At 40.3% G+C, this 20,349-nt stretch overlaps 1 protein-coding gene across 1 annotated transcript in view; it reads right to left on the bottom strand.

Moving 5' to 3' along the window:
* The window catches only part of COL25A1 (collagen type XXV alpha 1 chain), a 460,013-nt gene extending 442,916 nt beyond the window's left edge, over positions 1-17,097 (bottom strand). The window contains exons 1-2 of the mRNA XM_053217073.1: positions 16,102-17,097; positions 14,938-15,007 (exon numbers count right to left, since the gene is read on the bottom strand). Coding sequence (XP_053073048.1) covers positions 14,938-15,007; positions 16,102-16,389 — 358 coding nt within the window. The 5' untranslated portion in view covers positions 16,390-17,097. The remainder of the gene's footprint in view (positions 1-14,937; positions 15,008-16,101) is intronic.
* Between the last annotated feature and the right edge of the window lie 3,252 nt (positions 17,098-20,349).

Below are 20,349 nucleotides of genomic sequence, written 5' to 3'. Positions count from 1 at the left end.
ATAACCCAAGGGAGTCAGGTCAAGACCCAGAGATTCTGTCTTCACTAGGAAATAGGACCATAGAATCTGAACTGACGTTCAAGGGAGTCTGCAAGACTTCTTAAAAGTAACTGCCATGAAAGGTAGCCTGGGAACGGGTTAAAACTGTTGCATTTGACCTAACAACTGACACAGATCTTTTTTTTTCTTTTTTTTCAGAAAAACTATCTAATTGAAGTGCCATTAACATTTCTGCAAAGTATCGTTATATACATTAGAGAACTAGTCAATATTCTTAGAAGAAAGTAAAATAAATTCAAATACCATCTTCTTTAATAACATGTTGCTATTTTTGAAATTGTGAAAGTAAATGAACTGGAATTATGAGTTCAAATAACAATTATCATTGTAGTCTCAAATCCATTAAAATTAGACATAGTTGGCTACAGGCTACACTTTTGTAGCTTTTCCTTCTCTTGCAGTCTTCAGTCTGACACCCTTATTCCTCCACCAGAGCTTTGCGGCCTACTTATTTCTTTCAATAGTAACATACATGGCACAGGGTGTCACCCACAGTAAATCACAATAAATACTTTATCATTTAGGTGAACAAAAAGATTCTCAAAAGACTACTATATACATGATCCTTTCACCTCTGCCATAGTTGACTGGAATTAGGTAATACCAGAGATCAGTTACCACCCACAATATATAATTTTTAGATACTAATATCTAAAATATTTAACATTTATGGGATGCTTGGGGAGCTCAGTCGGTTGAGTGACTAACTCTTGATTTTGGCTCAGGTCATGATCTCATGGGTCCTGGGATTAAGCCCCGTGTCAGGCTCTGTACTGACAGTGCAGAGCCTGCTTGGGATTCTCTCTCTCCCACTCTCTCTCTGCCCCTCCCCTGCGCATGCACTCTCTCTCTCAAAATAAATAAACACTAAAAAATAAATAAATAAAAATATTTAACATTTATAATTAACTCTCTCCCCTACCTAGTAGTATGAGACCAAACTGCTTCTCAACGAAGCACCAAAAACCATGTAGTTTCCATGTATCCCCACCCATCCCTGGCTGCCATTCTAATACACTGTCTTCCTAGAATGTATAGGAAGGGCCATTATCTAGCTTCAGCTATTCTGACAAAATCCCAGTGGGCTCAGCCAAAAGGTTTTAGCAACTGAAACAGGTGGGAGCAGGGTCACCTGGATGGCTCAGTCAGTTAAGCATCCGACTTCAGCTCAGATCATGATCTTGCCGCTTGTGAGTTCAAGCCCAGTGTGGGCTCTGTGCTGACAGCTCAGAGCCTGGAACCTGCTTCAGATTCTGTATCTCCCTCTCTCTCTCTGCCCCTCCCCTGCTCATGCTCTGTCTCTCTCTGTCTCAAAAGTAAATTAAAAAACATTTAAAAAATGTGAAAGAAAGAAAGAAAGAAAGAAAGAAAGAAAGAAAGAAAGAAAGAAAGAAAGAAAGAAACAGGTGGGAGCAGAGTAAAGTATCCATATACCTGGGTCGCTGAGGCTGAGCTGTCTGGGCTACTAGTAAGTGAAGTAAATATGAGTTGGTAGCAGTAGAAGTAGTAGGAGATCAAACAAGACAGAGTCCAACAGGAGAGGCAACTGGCCAAGAATAAGCAAATAAAGCTTAGAGTATGGACTAAAGACAAGTTGTCTGAAGCAGCAACACATGAATATGATGAGAGTGCCCAAGGAAAAGCCAAACTAGAACAAACTTGAAGTCAAGGCCAAAATGGCCAAAATAGCACAAAATCCCCAGGCAACCACATACTCACAGAGGATAAGCGTAGCCTATGTAAATAATATAATTGCCTGGATATAATATTCTCAAACACAAAGGTTAGGTCAGCAACTCCCTCTTGAACATCAGTGAAAGCTACTTACTGATACTGAAACACAGGAAGCTGAGTCTTCCAAAGTGGTCTATTACCTTAAACAACTCTTCAGTGTTATGAATTTAAAGGCCACTTCTGCAACTCATGCCAGTTGTATAGACCTACCAATCAGAACAACCCTCAGGGGTCTAGTATATAAAGTATACAAAGCTATGGGGTGCCTGGGTGGCTCAGTAGGTTAGGCGTCCAACTTTGGCTCGGGTCATGATCTCACGGTTCATGTGAGATCAAGCCCCATGTCAGGCTCTGTGCTGACAGCTCAGCACAGTGAAAAACTATGCACTGTCTAGAGCGTATCCTTCCCACTTACCTAATTCTGATTCTTTCAGGGCTATTTAAAACTGTAAGTTGTAGATAACTAATAGTAAAGCAAAATAAATCTTACCACAGACATGCAAATTCTTTCTGACTGAGTGCAATTGACTTCCCTCCCCCACTGTGGAAAAAGTCCAGTTTTGCCTCCATCTACACAAGTTTGATATTCTAGACTATAAATGTATCTGTTTTTAAATTCTCCTTTGAACTAGTTAAAACACCTTATCAGTTCCTTCTTTCACGATTTAAGCAAAATCTTTAACACATGTTCGCTTTTTATCTGTATGAAAGTCACAATTTTACCTTTTTTGAAAATTACCTTTAACAGTAATTTTTGAGAAAACAATTAGTTATTGAAATCTGAGAGAAGTATTGACGGTTCCCATTCACAATTCCTCAGTTACACTGCTGGATTTAATCATAACTACAGCTGGGGCGCCTGGGTGGCTCAATGGGCTGAGCATCCGACTTCCACTCAGGTCATGATCTCACGGTTTGTGAGTCGGAGCCCCGTGTCAGGCTCTGTAGCCTGCTTCGGATCTGTGTCTCCTTCTCTCTCTGCCCCTCCCCAACTTGTGCTCTGTCTCTCTATGTCTCTCAAAAAATAAATAAATGTAATCATAACTACAGCTATTGCCCAGGAAAGGCATAGAGGTGTTGAGACTGAAAGGTGATAAAGTCCCTGACTGATCAAATTAGAAGTGGACAGTAAGCTAAGTAGAGTGTCACCAATAGAATGGAGGCAAAATACGGGGCATCTGGGTGGCTCAGTTGATTAAGCGTCCGACTTCACCTCAGGTCATGATCTCGCAGTCTGTGAGTTTGAGCCCCACGTCAGGCTCTGTGCTGATAGCTCAGAGCCTGGAGCCTGCTTCGGATTCTGTGTCTCCCTCTCTCTCTGTCCCTCCCCTGTTCGTGCTCTGTCTCTTTTTCTCTCTCGAAAATAAACAAACATTAGAATGCAAGAAAAATAGAATCTATATTCATTCTAGAGAAGGCAAGGGAGGGAGGATGGAAAGGAGAGTGGCCTGACTCTTATTTGGGAACACAGAAGATACTCTATTTCTGTAGTTTCATAGATACATAGCTACATCCCAAAGACAATCCTTGTCTAGCCTGTTTGCCAACAACAGAGCACATCAGGGCAAATGCTTATTCATTGAAAGCCTGACAGGGCATCATTTCTCTATGGGTGTTTTTGCTATGTTCACTATTGGTTTTCAGAAGTTCAATGAACATTATTTAAAAATGCCCAGCACTGTTAAAAGTGGAGACTTGTAAAAAAACAAAAAACAAAAACTGAAAATGATGAGAAAAATGATGGGTGATGCTCAAATATAGATGACAAACGTGACTGATTAGAAAATCCCTCTATCTGGGATTCCTTCTTGAGGATTGATACTGGAAGCAAAAGTTTTCTGTTCAAATAGATGAAAGGCTTAAAAGAATAAAACACATCCTGAGTCTAATGTGTTATGGCTCACACATAGAAAACAGAAAGAATACCTCAGACCTCTCAATTCAAGGACAGTTTTGACATCAAAATAATTTAACTTCTTTTTTAATGTTGTAAAAATGGTGACATATATTTTACCACCAACACATAGCATTCCTCATATAGAATTTGATCACAGAACCAAGCCAACATTCAGGGAAGTATCCTCAGAAGAAGCTGAAATTCAGAGCATTAAATAACTGCACAGAAGGAAACTATATACAAGAACATAAAAGCCCTGTTTTCTTTATGGATGTACTTTCTCAATGCTAGAGTTTTTCCTTTATTAAACACTTCCAGATGCATAACATGTAGAGTAGTACTAAGCCACCACTGTCAGTCTTGCTTCTTAAACTCCTAGGAAGTTGTCAGCATATCTGTAGGGTTTGGGAAGTAAATGTAGAGCATATAATTTGTTCAGTTAAACCTCTTTTTACCAGCTTACGATAGCTTTGGTTAGTATATATGATCTCTCCAGCCTTTAGTACCTGGTCAACCTCCCTATCTTTGCTGCTTTCCTGATAATTGTTCTCTCTTAGAAAGCAAGGTAACTAAAGCTGGTTTTTTTTCTTAAATTTTTTAATGTTTTTTTTTTTTTTTTTGAGAGAGAGAGACAGAGCATGAGTGGGAGGAGAGACAGTGAGAGAGGGAGATACAAAATCCAAAGCAGGCTCCAGTGTCTGAGCTGTCAGCACAGAGCCCAACGCGGGGCTCGAAGTCATACACCATGAGATCATGACCTGAGCTGAAATTGGACACTTAACCGATTGAGCCACCCAGGTGCCCCTAAAGCAGTTTAAAAAAGAAAAGTCATTTTTCTCTTCCAAGACTTCCCAAAAGTCTATAGGTTGAGACTATGTATTGAAGAGAAAATAAATTGCTCACCAAAGCTCAATAACTTGTGTAGTTGCTGTGCCTTACTATTATCTGTCCAATAAGACAATTGAGTAAGGTGTTGTACTTGACCAAACTACCGTCCATGAGTCACTACTCAAAACGGTCAACAGCATTGCTGATGACAGTGGACATGCATTTCCACCGGAGGTAGAGTATTGTCTGTCAAACTGCAGTACCTGTTACACTATGATTGCAGCTGGATTTACACTTCCTCTGTAAAATGCACTGTACATATCATTCACTATTGGCTAAAACATTGTTAATTCCTAACGTTTTCCCTTTTAGCATTTAAACATTAATGCCCAATTCATATATTCTCATTGTACTGTAAGTTTAAATTTAATACATAAACATCATCAGCTTAACACACAAAAATCAAGTTAAAAAGTCTCAAAGATCCCAGAGACATCTTTAATAACAACTCTCTCACAATATAGTACTTGAGGGATACTTATTTTTCATATACTACTTAAACTAAGTGTTAACCATTAGTTTAAAAACTACTGCATTAGGGACACCTGGGGGCTCAATCTGTTGAGCGTCTGTCATCAGCTTCAGATCTCATGGCTTGTGAGGTAGAGCCCTGCATCAGGCTCTCTGCTGTCAGCACGAAGCCCACTTCAGATCCTCTATCCCCCTCTCTCTGCCCTCCCCTGATCACTCTCTTTCTCTCAAAAATAAAAAATAAACTTTTTAAAAAATCAACTGCTTTACATATATATATATTTTAAAAGGCAATGGACTGTTGTAACTTTGTGATAAGGCCCAATATAATACCTAGAATTAAAGAATACGTAAAAATACAAGGAAAGAAATTTGAAAAACACAGAAAACTTATGAATAAACAAGAATAATATGCTGACGTGAAGGCTTAAAATATGACTAACTTTAAGAAAAAGCATGAGGTGGGATATTGATTTTCTGATAAACAGGATCATACTCAGTTACACAGTGCATCTTCCCAGCTTTCCTGTGCTACCACCATTATTATACCTTCTTTGCTGGGCCAGTACAACCCAGTAAAGAGACAATATGACATTAATAGTTGTTTCTGGATTCTATTCATTTCTTAATAAATAATTTTGCCTCTATCATTCTTAGTAATATTTCTAAGTACAGAATTTTGGAGGCAGTTTCTGTGTTAACAAGTATATAGTATCGCTAGACGTGGGATATGATATCACACTGGGGATTGGACTTCCAGTGATCTTCTAATAGGTCCTCTAATAGATCCTCTATGGAGTCCTAAGGTCCTATGGAGATACCTCAGGGGCCAGCATGGGGGAGGTGTAGCTAACATTACATCCAATTTCATTTACTACGTTTCCTCATAAGATGGAAAAGTTCAGGGGCACCTGGGTGGCTCAGTCGGTTAAGCATCCAACTTCAGCTCAGGTCATGATCTCACGGGTTGTGAGTTCGAGCCCCACGTTGGGCTCTGTGCTGATAGCTCAGAGCCTGGAGCCTGCTTCCAGTTCTGTGTCTCCCTTTTTCTGTGCCCTTCCCCTGCTCGCACTCTGTCTCTGTCTCTCAAAAATAATAAATAAATAAATAAATAAGATTGAACAGTTCAGCTTCTTTAAGAAATATTGGAAAGCCCCTGAACTACTTGATCTCCAAGATTTGTATTAGCTTTAATATATTATGGCCCACAAAGTCCTCAGGGAAAATGTTAAAAAGTCCTGGGGATAAGAATATTAGTGTATGTAAAGAGATAAACCTCAATAAAAGTCCTCAACCAGGTCAAGTTGACAGATATCCATTATAATAATTATGAACATTTATAAAGAATCTTCTGTAGAGAATTCTACAATAAGCCCTAGAAATACACAGATACAAACCAGAACCCCAACCATGAAGCTCATAATTGACATTGGTAGAAGTGCACTCCCAACACACTCCCTCAGGAAGTAGGATACAATTATACCATGAGACCACTTAGCAGTTAGGGTCAGGATTTGCCCACAAGAGTCAGCTGATCCTTAACCCACTGCACTCATATGACCGCCCCCAATCAAATCGGTATCCATCCTCAGAAAGACAGTTATTTAAGAAGCTTATATCCTTTCTAACTTTATCTTCTCGGACCTTGAGCCTTAATAATTTCAGTAAAAAAAAAAAAAAAAAAAATGACTTTTAGTATTCCAATGTTCACTTACCCCTAGATTTTGCCAGTATTTCTAGCACGACTTTAAAGTCAAAAGGTTGGTGCTTTGTGGATGTTTTACCTTACGGTCATATCATGTACATCTAAAAAATACCAGCTGGATTCTAGAGCCCCTGAGACACAAATTGGAGTTTCATAATTCCTATAAGGGTTACGCAAACAACTTACCTTTGATAGCTGCCGGAACTGACCTAAGATCCTGGAATGCTGGGAAAGAACTGTATCAGTTTTCCAGGCATATTTAATTCTAGCATCTTAAGAATCAAAAATAAGAACACAACTCTGGTCCTGTAACAGACTTGAAGGAGGGATTCCTAAGAGATTTTGTTCTCCCATTCACTGCTACAAGGGCCAAAGAGGATGCTGGAGATAGAGCTATAATGGAGAATTCCTCTGACTCTCTCTACCTTGTAAGAACTCTAAAACACTAGACTTACTCAAAATGAAGGCAAAGCGGTATGATTCCAAGAGATTATGGGATGTGGGTGGCTTTTCCCTCCTCCCCTTTTACTCCTCTTACATGAGACCTCTTTGATAAAGAAAGAAAAAATAGACTCTACCCCTGCCACTACTTCCAGTTAGATATATTCTGACTCTCAAATGTACCATAATGTGCAAACTAGAGCTGGCTACAATTCATCCCATTTACTCAGCCACTTAGCCTAAATGTGAAAATTGTACTTAAATACGTGCTGACCACATTTCAAATAGAAGAATAAAAACTTTGTGTACATAACCCAGAAGCCTAGAATTTCTAAAATCTAAAATTTTTTTATCCAAAGGAACAGACACAGTTTGGGGCATTCCTGGAAATCAGACTAAGCAATCAGGCTAAAGAACACAATAAAGAACCCATTTCAACTATCATGTGGTAACTGAAGTTAAAACGGACACGACAGATGAAATGATGTCAAAATCGTGATCGTGATTTCAAACAATTCTTGATTCTGAGAAATTACAAAGGATGAGCACAAAATCCCCAGTTGATAAATTCAATTATATTTAGTTCATGTATTCTAGCTATTAGAATACTGGCTTCAAGCTCCTAACTGTGAATTGATCTACTAAATAACTAATAATGACTAATACAAATGTGAAATTTATTAAATTGCTTTAAATAATTGTCTTAAATTGTTTTAAATTAAATTGTTTTAAAAGCTCATACTACATTCTAGTCTTCAAATATAGGTGGAAGAAATTACTTGCTTCCCCCCATTAATCTCTTCCATTGCAAACAGAAGTCAAGAAATCAGCTAGGAACTGAACTGGGAAGAGGCTGACCGAAGTCCCACTATTCAGCTCAGTTCCTCCTCCTTGTGGTCACAGAGGGAAGGTGTCTGCCATCTGGTGGCATTTCTTTAAGGAATCCTATACCTAAGAGACTCACAGAGTAGTCATTTGAAAGAATATATGATACTGGTGAAAAGTGGTCGATTTTAATAATGTGAGTAATTCCATATCCTTCTGCTTCCCACTCTTCTGCATCCCTCCTTTTTAAAGGTCAGTTTTAAAATATTTTTTAACTGCAAGAGTGCTGAACACATCCCAAATGAAACAATAACTATACATAGCTAAGCATTCAATATGCAGGTATACCATAGTCATTGTTAACACACATTGGGAAAAAAAGTATTAAATATCATGAGTGGATATTCACGGCATGGATCTTCACCCATACTGGCAAGCCACGGAGGGTGGGGATGCTTCTGTGTTGAGCAGTCACATATTGGCTACAGCCTGTAGCCCAGACTAACCCATGCATTGTTTTCACATTCTCAGCTTCCATCAAATCACCAAGTAATGTTTATAAAGTGGTAGGATGGAATAAAAACACTTTTTCATAATAGGTTTTGGATGGTTTCCACCGAAGATAACAAAGATTGATGTCATTTTGATGAGTGTCTAGCGTGGTTCCCCCTGAAGCAGGAAATGGCCCCCCTGGACTGTAAAACAGTCCTCATTCTGGCATGTTTCCCCACCACCAGCTCTCCATTTACCTAATTTCATCTAGAGAGGATGCCTTCCTTCTCCATTCCTAGAGCTAATTTTGACATTCAAATAGTGGTTTTGTAAACGTCATGTAGTTGATTTTGCACAGTTAGAAACCAATCATAAGCGCAATAGGTTATTATGGCCCTGCAAGGCTACTTGTATCTGTACGTTTATCAAGTGAGCCAGAAAGAATTAACCCCTATGCAGAACGGATACCCTTTTCTTAAATAATTCCCAGTTCATAGAAAAACAGAATTACCCAGGTAAGAAAGAGAAAAGAAGACTTGAAGAAATAACTTCTTAATAATTTTTAGACAAGAAACACAGAAGAGAAGCTAAGAAACAAGAACACTGCTTCAAGAGGCAATTTGTCCCTGGTCCTTTGGGTGACAGGGCATTTTGCCAGCTGTCATTACTGGACAACTAAGTGTTACACCCAAACTGCTGTGCTCATTAGGACTGAAACCATGTAACACGAATGCTTTGAGGTGCTTGGATGTCACGTTGTATTGTCTGGCCTTAGGAAAGGAGAGGAAAGCCTGCTATTCTCATTTAAATAACATTTATAGCATTTTAATTTGCTTTCTTTCTGCAAACCATTTCTGACTGTTCTTTACCTTACATAATTGAAAATCTACACATATTATGTCCTTACTCAATGCACTCCATCCATTCATTGTGCAGCGGGTTAGGAAAAACGTACAGCATAAGTGAAAAACCATGTTAGTAGGAAATACACAGCTTATATGATAAAGTAAATTTATGTTAGCAAGGTAATAATAAAGGTCTTCCCACATGATGGAAAAGGGTGCACAACCTTAAAGCTACAGTAACATGTATTTCTACCAAAAATTGAGAAAATATCACAAAACCTAGCACCAGAGGCTGTATTACTCACATACATGAATCAGAGGTACTTTTATTTGCCTACATTTATTCTTTTTTTTTTGTATACAGTAATTTTCATAGACTTGCAGGGTGTATAGGAACATTGAAAGTTATATAGTATATCTTTATTATCTCCAGCTAAACTCTCCAAGCTGATGAGTAGCTGTGCTCCATTTCATCATTATCAATGAATGTAGAGGAGTCAAGTGCAAGGACACTGTTTAGTACCACCAGACAGGAAGTTTGGACTCTTATCCAGCCCAAATCTCCCTGTGTTCAGAAGAAATGTAGAAGAATAAATCACCATCCGATTTATCACAAACCTTATATATTAAAGCCGCTTTTTTGTTTCAGTTGGGTATCAGTATAGGTAAATCAGGTATCAATATGCATTTATCTGACCATAAATTCTTGGAATGCCAAAGCCAGGTGAGGTTATGCAAAGCAGCAATACAATATAGCATTATACATTGCTAGCACTTTTATTTGTAATCAAAACACAGATTTTCTTATATTATGATTTCTCCTACTGTGAATTTCTCTACCCTCCACCCCCAGAGAAAAGAACAATAAAGTCCTACTATTTACAATATGAAAGAAATTGTGGTCATGTGCTCCAAAGCACACAGTTCTTTTTCGAGGTTGCACTTGTCATGACTAAATTTATGCGATTTTTACATTTTATTTATTTTTGAGAGACAGAGAAAGACAGAGCACAAGCAGGGGACGGGCAGAGAAAGAGGGAGATACAGAATCTGAAGCAGACTCCAGGCTCCGAGCCATCAGCACAGAGCCCGATGCGGGGCTGGAACCCACGAACGGTGAGATCATGACCCAAGCCAAAGTCAGTTGCTTAACCGACTGAGTCACCCAGGTGCCCCAAATTTATGCTATTTTTAAATAAATGTCTGTCATTCTCATTGAAATGTAAGCTCCATGAGGGCAGATACCAAGTTTGCCTTGTTCATCAGCATATTCCCAGTAGCTAGCATGATCTTTGGCACACAGCAGGCTCTTTAAACCTAGAGAAGCAACAAATGCCCTTCAAAATCATTCTAGTCCAATACTCCTTATTTTAAGGATATGAAAATAGAGCCTATGAAAGTCATTCTTTTGGGAAATGACTTGTCCAAGATTGTACAACATGTTAATAACAAAGCCAGGATTATAACTCTGGATTCTTTATTGCCCATTCACATTCTCTATCCATTACAGCTTAGAGGTTCTTGTAACTAATATCCTGGGAAAACAACACTACTGATGAGTAGGGTACAGAAACATTTCTGATCTAAATATCTTTTGGTTGGCTGCCTGGCTCCCAGTGTTCTTTACCAGTTAGAACACAGAAACCCTCCTATAAATATGCCTGGTTTATACACACTTGATGCAGGGCTCCAAGAACAAAACCCAAAACAAGATTCTACAGCCACAGCAAACAGCCAATTTATTCACTCCTGTGAGGGTCAAGTTTTACCGAGGCCAAGCCACGGGATGTCAGCTGAACGTCTATGGTTCAGCTACTACTAAAGCAAATATTGTGCTAAGCAGAGCTTCAATTTGTATGGCTTTTTCATTTTATTATGGGGTTTCTTTACAGCAAATATTCAAAAACTAGAATTTCTCCAAGCACATGAAAAAAGTAAATGTAAATTTTCGGGAAGCAACAAAGGTGACTTAAAATTAGATTATGGTGATGGTTGCCCAACTCTATAAATTTATTTAATTTTTTTTAATTCATACACTTAAAATGGGTAAGTATTATAAATTATGCTTCAGTAAAACTGTTAAAAAATAAGTGTAAAAATGAGGGGCGCCTGGGTGGCTCAGTCGGTTACGTGTCTGACTTCAGCTCAGGTCACGATCTCACAATTCCTGAGTTTGAGCCCCGAGTCAGGATCTGTGCTGACAGTGTGGAGCCTGGAGCCCTCTTTGAGTTCTGTCTCTCGCTTCTCTGCCCCTCCTCTAGCCCTGCTCACACACTCCCACCCTCCCTCTCTCTCTCTCTGTCTCAAAAATAAATAAACATTTAAAAAAATAAGTGTGAAAATGAGTCAGACAGTTAAAGCACTTCTTTTAGAAAACATGTGTTATCAAAACTGTAAAGACATATCCTCATACTCTTTTAATCCCAAATTCTAACCACTTCAATCATGGTTTACCTACAAGGTCAAAAGTTTTTCCTTCAAATTTGGTAAAAACAATTTATTAGACTAATATAAATATCTATAAAGGACCAATCTCCATTGATATAGCACTAAGAGATACTGACTCATTTTGATTATCTGCATGAATGATCTGCAGATATATTTGCTTAACTAACCATAGTATTCTAATCCAAAACCTGCCATTAACTAGCCTTTGGGTTTTGAACAAGTTATATACATCTCCAGGGCTAAGTTTTCCCACCCACATCATGCGTCCCCATGGACCAGGTTAGAGTTAAGTAGTGCATAATATATTAAAAAGAATAATAACTATTATCTAATGAATAACCACTAAAATGTCACACTTTATGCAAATTATCAACTTCTGAGGAAGGTAGTATATGACACTTTTTTGTGGATGAGGAACCTGGAATATAGAGAAGGTCCCACAGTTAATTAGTAGTAGACCCAAGATTCCAGTACTGTCCAGCCCAAAACCTATATTCATTCTCTATTGCTTATTAGACTTTGTGCTTTTGATTTTGTCAGATGTGGGCATGAATCGTGACTCTGCCTTTACTATGCTAAGTTAGTCACCTTCTCTGTGTCCAGTTTCTTCATCTGTAAATATGAGATTAGTAGCACTTAACTCCCAAGGTTGTTGGGAAGATTAAATAAGAGTGCTTCCCCTACAATTACAAACCATTCAATAATAGTCTTTCCCATCCCTTTTCCACAAAAGTTCTTTCCTGTGTTAAAAAAAAAAAATCTATAAATTCTACGACTTCCTTGTAGCCTACCTGGATAAACTTCACTGGGACTGAGTTCTATCAAAAGCAATTAAAGTGAACACAAACAACAGGGCATTGGCCCTTTGCTATCAGTCCTTGGCTCTGTGACGGAAACTGTCAACAAGAGTGTCAACTTCAAGGGGTGGGCATGTGTCCACAGGAACTGAGCTGAGGTCACAGACTTGTCTCACTCTGCCCTACAAACAGATGTCTGGGTGACAACTCTTAGTCACCACAAACCAGGGTTAAAGCCAAACCAGGTGGGAAGCTCCATATCTCCTTTCTAATCCTCCGGGCCAGGCCATTCATTCCCTAAGACAATACCTCACTAACCATAATTCAAAATAACTTGTTTCCTCCCAGGATACTATGTTCAAAATAATGCCTTTATTTTGATGATGTCTGATTATTCTGCAAACTAAAAAAATACTATAGCATTTCTATAATAGTGATTTGTCAGCAAGAAACATGTTTGATTCCGTGTCTTAGATTGTACACCTTCAAATGTCTACCTCTTCATTACATCTGGTGAAAACTGATGTAATGTGGAGCTCTAGTGGTGGCAAGAAAGTAAAGCAGCCATTAGTGAGAACCAACAAAAGGCCAAGGAAATCACCAATTCATCATTTATTTGTGTGTTCTTAGGGTAAAATCACCATTTATTATGAAGTTAATATGTTAAGAAGAAAACGTTTCAAAACGATGTTCCAAGATAATATAAGGTGCCCTCTAAATGTAATGGCTTTCCTCCAGATTACAAATTAGACCTCAATAACTAACTTGCATCAAACATCAAGAAGCAGATTTAACTACAAAAAGCAACTCAGTGCTGCGGTTGTCGCTTTTCTAAATTTTACCAAGTTCACTAAGAATCCTATTAATTAAACAGGTTTGTTTTTCACACAGCTAACAAGAATACTACATACAGAAAATGCAGAGTCTAAGTGGTATGATCAGTGAAGTCCTGTACCAACTGTCTTGGGAATTTAAATAATCCCTACAGGCTGATGAGGTTGTTGGAAGTTAATTCCTGCACTAGAAAAGTGCCTTCCTTGAATTTCTGACTTCTGAGGTCTTTCCCAACTGAAAAAAAACCAAGAATGAAATCTCCAATGTCGAACATTAACTCTTTGTTTTCTTGTTATCTAATGTGTATATCTTCTCAATTGAAACAAACAAACAAACCAGCTCGGTTATGGTCAACAATGCAGCAGAACATAAATGGTAAAATTTTCATGATGTACAACCAGGAGCTAACATTTGAAACTTCTAACCATGGTGCCCGGTTTAGTTGTGTCAAAGCACGTTCTCGTGAGAAAAAAAAAAATCCAGAATATGAAAAAACACAGGAACTAGCCTTTCTGAATATCAGTATCATCTAAAGTATCATGTTCCTGAAAATTAAAGAAAAGGTAACAGACTCATTTTTCTATAGTGATCATGAAAAAAATGAAAACGCTTGTAAATGCATTAACAACATTTATCTGAAATAAAAATCTCAAAACTTATGGGAGCTTTTCATGGCTTATATCAGCTGAATCCGCTAGAGGTTTCCCAGTAGACAAATTCCAATGCCTCCCAAACTGTTAGACCCATAGATGACTGACTACCAAGCCTCAGAGATCTGTGAATGAAGATTTAATGATTACATAGGAGTTTCTATTCACTGATGTCTCTCTTCTCCATCCTTCTATTAATATGCTGTCATTAAAACAGTTCCCTAAAGCTACACAGAAAAATGAAAAGACAGAACAGCCTTTTCTGAGAAGTCATCAAGAATGCAATAGTTCATAATAAGAAGCTCAAGATAAAGAATTTTATTTTCTTTCAGTCCTCATCATTAGCTGTAGGATAGGAAAGAGAACCTTTTTGATAGAAAAGAATAAAAGCAGGTGAGGAGGTTAGGGTAATTTACTAACATAACCGTATGTCAAAGGGAACAAATGGAGATCTGTACTAATGCAGTATGAGCCACCAGGGAATTCAGAATCTAACATGTTCTGCAGTCCTTTTCACCACAGACATTAAAACTGAATAAAAAGGAAGAATATTTTTCAAATCCGTGAATCTAAAAACTTAGTCTTTGCATGCCATCTTGCTTGTATTTTTCTTGGTGATTATCTTTATCTCCTTTGCTTTCCCCTAACAGGCCTTGGTATGCTGCTTAAAATAATATTTGGGGCTTTATTTGCCATTCTTTTGACTGAGACATGTTGATTTTATTAAAGTAAGTTGGGCCTGCATTCTTTCTTTACTATTATTACAGGTAGACTTGACAGATACAGGACTTTTGTTTTAAAAATACTCTGCTATGGAGGAAACCTTGTTAAAAAATAAGTTCCATTTTACCTGCTGGGCAGTTGCACTCTGAAGGTGCTTCTCTTGCGATTCTTATTTTAGCCATATGTTCATAGGATCTCTGTAGGAAAAGAAGAGGTATTGTCATCAGTAGCATTGTAGAGAAACAGATTCTTTAGGAACTCTCTGGCCATATGCTTGATTTACCAGCATTTGATAGCCTGCATAACTAACATTTACATATGTACTTGGACTTTAGTCAAAAGGTAACAGTACCCAAGCCCTAAAAAAAGAAATGACTTCTGACACCGTGTCAAGACTGCTGGACTTGTACAACATCTTTCTCCATTCTTCAACTACCACCACCCTCCACTTTCTCCCTCAAGCTCAAGCACATGCAGTCAATGCCAAAACCTGGCTTTACCATGCTGGAGTTTTAGGTAACCTATGGGTTTTAAAACACCCAATATTGTGTACATGAAGGTCAACTGTTTATCACGTCATGCTGCAACTACTGCCACACAGCCTCTCTGTCGGAAGAGCAAGTTCCAGAAAACCCCCTAACTCTAGTCTAATGCCACCCCTGGTTTGATAAACGTAACCTAGATTCCTTTCAACTCGCAACTGCAATGGCGCTGCATACATAAACACCCCTGCCACTGCATCCTTTATAAAAAAAAAAAATAAGCTACATTTTTTTTTCTTTTCAAACATTAAATATGAAAACATTTAATGTGTGAAATGATCAATTTAAAATCACATATAGGTTTACTTCATTTTTAAGAGCGATTACCATTTGTGTATTAATAACACCTATGGCACGAACCTTCTTATAATATATGAAGGACCTAACAGATGTTAGCTTTACAAGGAATATTCTCCAAAAAATTGGAAAAGATTAGTATGTCACTCTAGAAAACTAAAAAGAGATAAAATGCCACGCTGCCTTTCTGGCCACCCTTCCCTCTTTCAGTCTTCCATATATGTTTAGCATGCAAACATTAAGAGTGAGGGAAGATGATAGAGACAGAGAGTGTGATATCAAAGGATGTGCATATACAAATAATAGGCTACAGTGAGCATAAATGGTCGCCTAGCGTATGCACACCCAGCCACACCAAGTATGCATACAGTAAGGGTACAGGCTGATCGTGTACACAGAATCACGCCTGTGCAAGACATTATCCACGTGCAAAACACCCCAGCCTTTCACACCTGAGCCAGAAGTTGCTCCACTTTCTCTTGCACCACTGCTTTGAGCTGATCCAGGCGATCAGGGAGCAGATGAATGGAAGGGTCCCCTTTTGCGGATTCGAGAGCAGCGATCCTCGCCTGGAGGTCGTTGGTTTTCACCCCAAGGTACAGACAAGACATCAGGGCCACCACTGAGAGAAGGGCCGCCAGGGAGGTGCACGGCGGCACGGTCCAGGCACAACGCTGCCTCGGGTCCTCGGAGCCTGGCTCCCGGCCCCCACCTTTCCCCGCATGCTTCTTCACCAGCATCGTGGAGGGATCAGCTGCCTCGGCTTCGCCTCCCACTCTCTACCACTTCCAAGAATCTTGAAAGGAAAGAAAAAGGACGATTCCTCCAAAAGTTCAGTCTGGGTGGCTGCACAACTAGTTGGCGGAGATCGAGTCGGGGCACGGAGATGGAGCTCCGCTTTCCTCAGCGCCGAGACCAGCGGTCGTGGACCATCCTCTCCGCTCTCTTCTCTCCCCCCAGCTGGGAGTGAAAAGCACCCTCAGTCTGGGGACTGGTGGCAAAAAAGGTTAAAACCGGAATGAAACCCACCCGGATGGCCCTCCTAGCCCCTCAGAGGACGAACACCTCAGAAAGGGTCTTCGACAGCGCCCGCCCAGGCTCCAAGGGGACTGCGCGAGAGGCACAGCGAGGGGCCGCCGCTCGCCCTCGCCACCGAGCACCCGACCTGTTGCGTCTCTGTTAGTTTGCCTTATTTCTGCCTATTCAGTGTTTTTCCGCACGCCGACCTGTTTCCTACCTACATTCAGTTCCAGGCAGAAAGGCTGAGAGAAACCGCGAGAGCGCAGCGCAAAAGGGGTGGCTAAGGGGGAAAGGAGACAGGAAAACGAAATAACCCAAAGAGCAAATTCGAGGGGCGAGGCTGAAGTCGCGGCTGCACGAAGTATCTCCGCAGCCTCGCGGGTGCGAGCCTTATATGCCCTTCGGGATGCTCGTGTGTGAGTGTGTGCGTGTGTGTGCGCGCGCGCTCCGAGCACGACGTCCCTCCCCCGACCCCCTCCCGGCGCCCGGCCTCCAGCCCCGGGCTCCCGCAGCATTGCGCCCCCTTCCAAAGCCCGGGCAGAAGCCCGCCTCATTAGCATAATGTATTCACCTTCGCCCAGCCGGCGGGCTCCGCCGGAGACCCTCCAAGGGGGCGGAGAGCTCGGAGGGAGCTGAGCGGGAGGTCTGTATTAGCATAACACATGCAAATAGCGGAAGCGGCCACCGTGATTGGAGGGGAGCCTGGCGACCCCTCCCCCTCCACGGAGTAACTTCAGCGTCCCCTAAGGCCGCATCTCCCGCCTGGGCCAGGGGCCGGAGCGGGGTCTACGTGGGGAAGGCGGCAACTTTGGCTTATCCTGACTCGGCCCAGCGCCCCGTCTTTATCCGTGTTAAATATGGAGAAATGGCCTCCAGGAGGGAAGAAGTGAAGCAGAAAGCTCTAGCTCTCCATCCAGATCCTCGCTCAAAAGCAGTGGCCGGAGCTATTGCGAGTTCGCTCCTGTGCAACCTTTCCCCCGCCTCCCTCGCTTTCCCACATGCCCAGAGGCGGAGTGTCTGACTGAGGTAAACGTCCCCACTTCCCTTCTCTTCCCACGGCCACGCTGCTGTCTCCGACAGGGGGAAGTTTTCTTTCCCCTCCCCCAGTTTCCTTCTGTCTTGATGGGGCTGGGTCTCCTCCCCGCTCGGTGCTCCTAGTCTGTACTAGGGTGCTAATGCGTTTTCCTGATTCCCCGTTTTGTGGGATTGTAAGAGGGAGCGTGGAAGTACATACAGTTCTCAGGATTTAGGAAAGGACTGAAGAATGAGGTCAATTTTTCCTCTTACCTGACTCTCCTCCCTCTGGATCAAATTACAAGTTCTCTAATGGGATTTTTGAAAGTAGGTAATAAGTAGCATTTTACATCTAATTGACTTGGGGGGGGGAATCTCACCTTTTACTCCAAAAAGTCCCTTATCTCCTCCTCCCCATGGGAAATACCATATATTTTTCTTATCCTTCTTAATCAAGCTGATATCAGGTCGATGCTCATTAATGTAAAAACCAAGGAAATACTGCACTGAGCTGATCTTTCACAAATGTAAAGAATGTTGCCAAGGTAGAATGCAGGGTAAAGATGTTTCAACATCATTTGATGGCAGATACAGGAATGAAAAAAGTAGGGGATGCAACAGACACACATAGGAGGAAAACAGTGAATTGTGCTGTAAAATCAAACCATAATTCCTTACATTCATATCACAGAGTAGTTCTCAAAGGGTGGTCCCACATGGGCAACTTCTTCAACTGAGAGTTTATGAAAATTTCAAATTCAGGGACCCCTCCCTGCATCTACTAACTCAGAAACGACTACTACTAATGAATCAGAAACACAAATCTGTCTTGTAAGGAGCCCTCCTAGTGATTTTGTTACAAACTTAAGTTTGAGAACCACTGGAGTAACACTTTACAAAATTTTTTTAAGTAAATTTTTTCATTTGAAACTCATAACCCTCTGATGCCAGTAAGGAATTATTGGCCCCATTTTATATGTAAGGAAACAATTTTCAAGTTACACGTTGTCGTGATGAAACGTGTTTCCAAGTAATGGCACCCAAGGAATAGGTACAAATTTGTTTAACATGTCAAGTCTTTCTGATTTTCCAGTTACCTCTCTAAACCATTCCTTAGTCTCCTTTGCAGGCATTTCCTTCTGCCTGTTCTCTAAATGTTGGTGCTTCTTAGGTCTTTATCTTATACCATCTTCTAACTCTGTATACAACCTCCAATACTGCTCTCAATTACCATCCATAAACTGAAAAGTAATAACTATATTTGCAAGCCCAAACCTCTCTCCCAAGCCTCAGACCCATAAAGCTAACTGCATGTTTGTTAATTCCACTTGGATGTCTCACAAGCAATTCAACTTAATCTGCATCCTACCTCCGAACCCTACGAGCCCTACGTTTTTCTTAGTTTTCCATTTCAGTAAATGGAGCTGCCATCCATCCAGTGTCCCCAAGCCAAAATACCACTAAATAACCCTTGATTTCTGCCTTGCCCCTACCTCAATTCCTTCAATACTTTCTATTGTCCTTAGAGTGGAAATAATGTGCGTTACCAATAACCACCTGGTGTCTGTTATCTCACCTTCCTCATTGCTCATCTTCCCCCTCACATTCTCTATGCCAGTTTCTCTAATGAAAGTATGGAGACAGAGAATGAAGAACTTTCTTTAGAGTAAGGCACCACTCTTTTGAAATTTCAGTAGAAAGGCCATTTTCTGTGTTGACCAATGTTGTCGGTAGGTCACATAATTCAGATGATGAAGTATTCTTATATCATGCTTTATGGAATTTGGCCATGAGAAGGTACATTAACAATTCTCCCAAGCTCTCAGAACTGTTAGATCTCAGTAGAGAGATAATCAAGTTGGTATTTTGTGGATTTGGGATCTTTAGCCAGAGGATTAGTCTTGCTTTATTTCTTTGGTGGGCACAATACCCCAGAAATGTACCAGTCATTAGCCCTTAATATTTCAAAACCCAGCAGATTCTCTGCATCGATATCAGAGAATACATAGATCAAGAAAGCTCCAGTGATCTAAACCCATATTGTTCTGTAAATTCATCAGAGCAGAGGTGTTGTTTTGGTTCCTATGTGGAAAAAGATTCAAAAAGTAAAAATAGCACTAAAAATGGTACAGTCCATCTGACTCCAATTTAGCTAAGACTGATATCAGTAGTAAGAAAAAGTAAGCAGCTGGTTGCACAATAGGTATGTGATTGAAAGATTAATGGACCCCTAAAGATGTCCACATTCTATTCCCGAAAATCTGTAAATGAGGAATGTCTGGATTTGCAGATGTGATCAGGTTAAGAATCTTGGGGAGATTTTCTTCTACCATGTGTAGCCCCAGTGTAACTACAGTGTAACCCACAAGTGTCCTTATAAAAGAGAGACAGAGTTTAAGCACAAGGGCTCTTATAAGAGGTGACTCCAGTGTAGCCACAAGTGTCCTAATCAGAGAGAGACAAAGTCTCATAGTGAGAGGAAATGTGATTGCAGAAGTACAGGCCAGGGTGATATGAATACTAGCTTTGAAGATGGAAGCAAAAGAATATGGACTGTCCCTAGAAGCTGAAAAAGTCAAGGATCGAATTCTCCCCTAGAGCCTCCAGAAAATGCAGCCTACTAACCCCTTGATTTTAGAACTTCTGACCATCACAACTATAATTAA

The sequence above is a fragment of the Acinonyx jubatus genome, chromosome B1, assembly GCF_027475565.1.
Source record: "Acinonyx jubatus isolate Ajub_Pintada_27869175 chromosome B1, VMU_Ajub_asm_v1.0, whole genome shotgun sequence".
Lineage (NCBI taxonomy): Eukaryota > Metazoa > Chordata > Mammalia > Carnivora > Felidae > Acinonyx > Acinonyx jubatus.
This window is presented reverse-complemented; position numbering and strand designations above follow the sequence as displayed.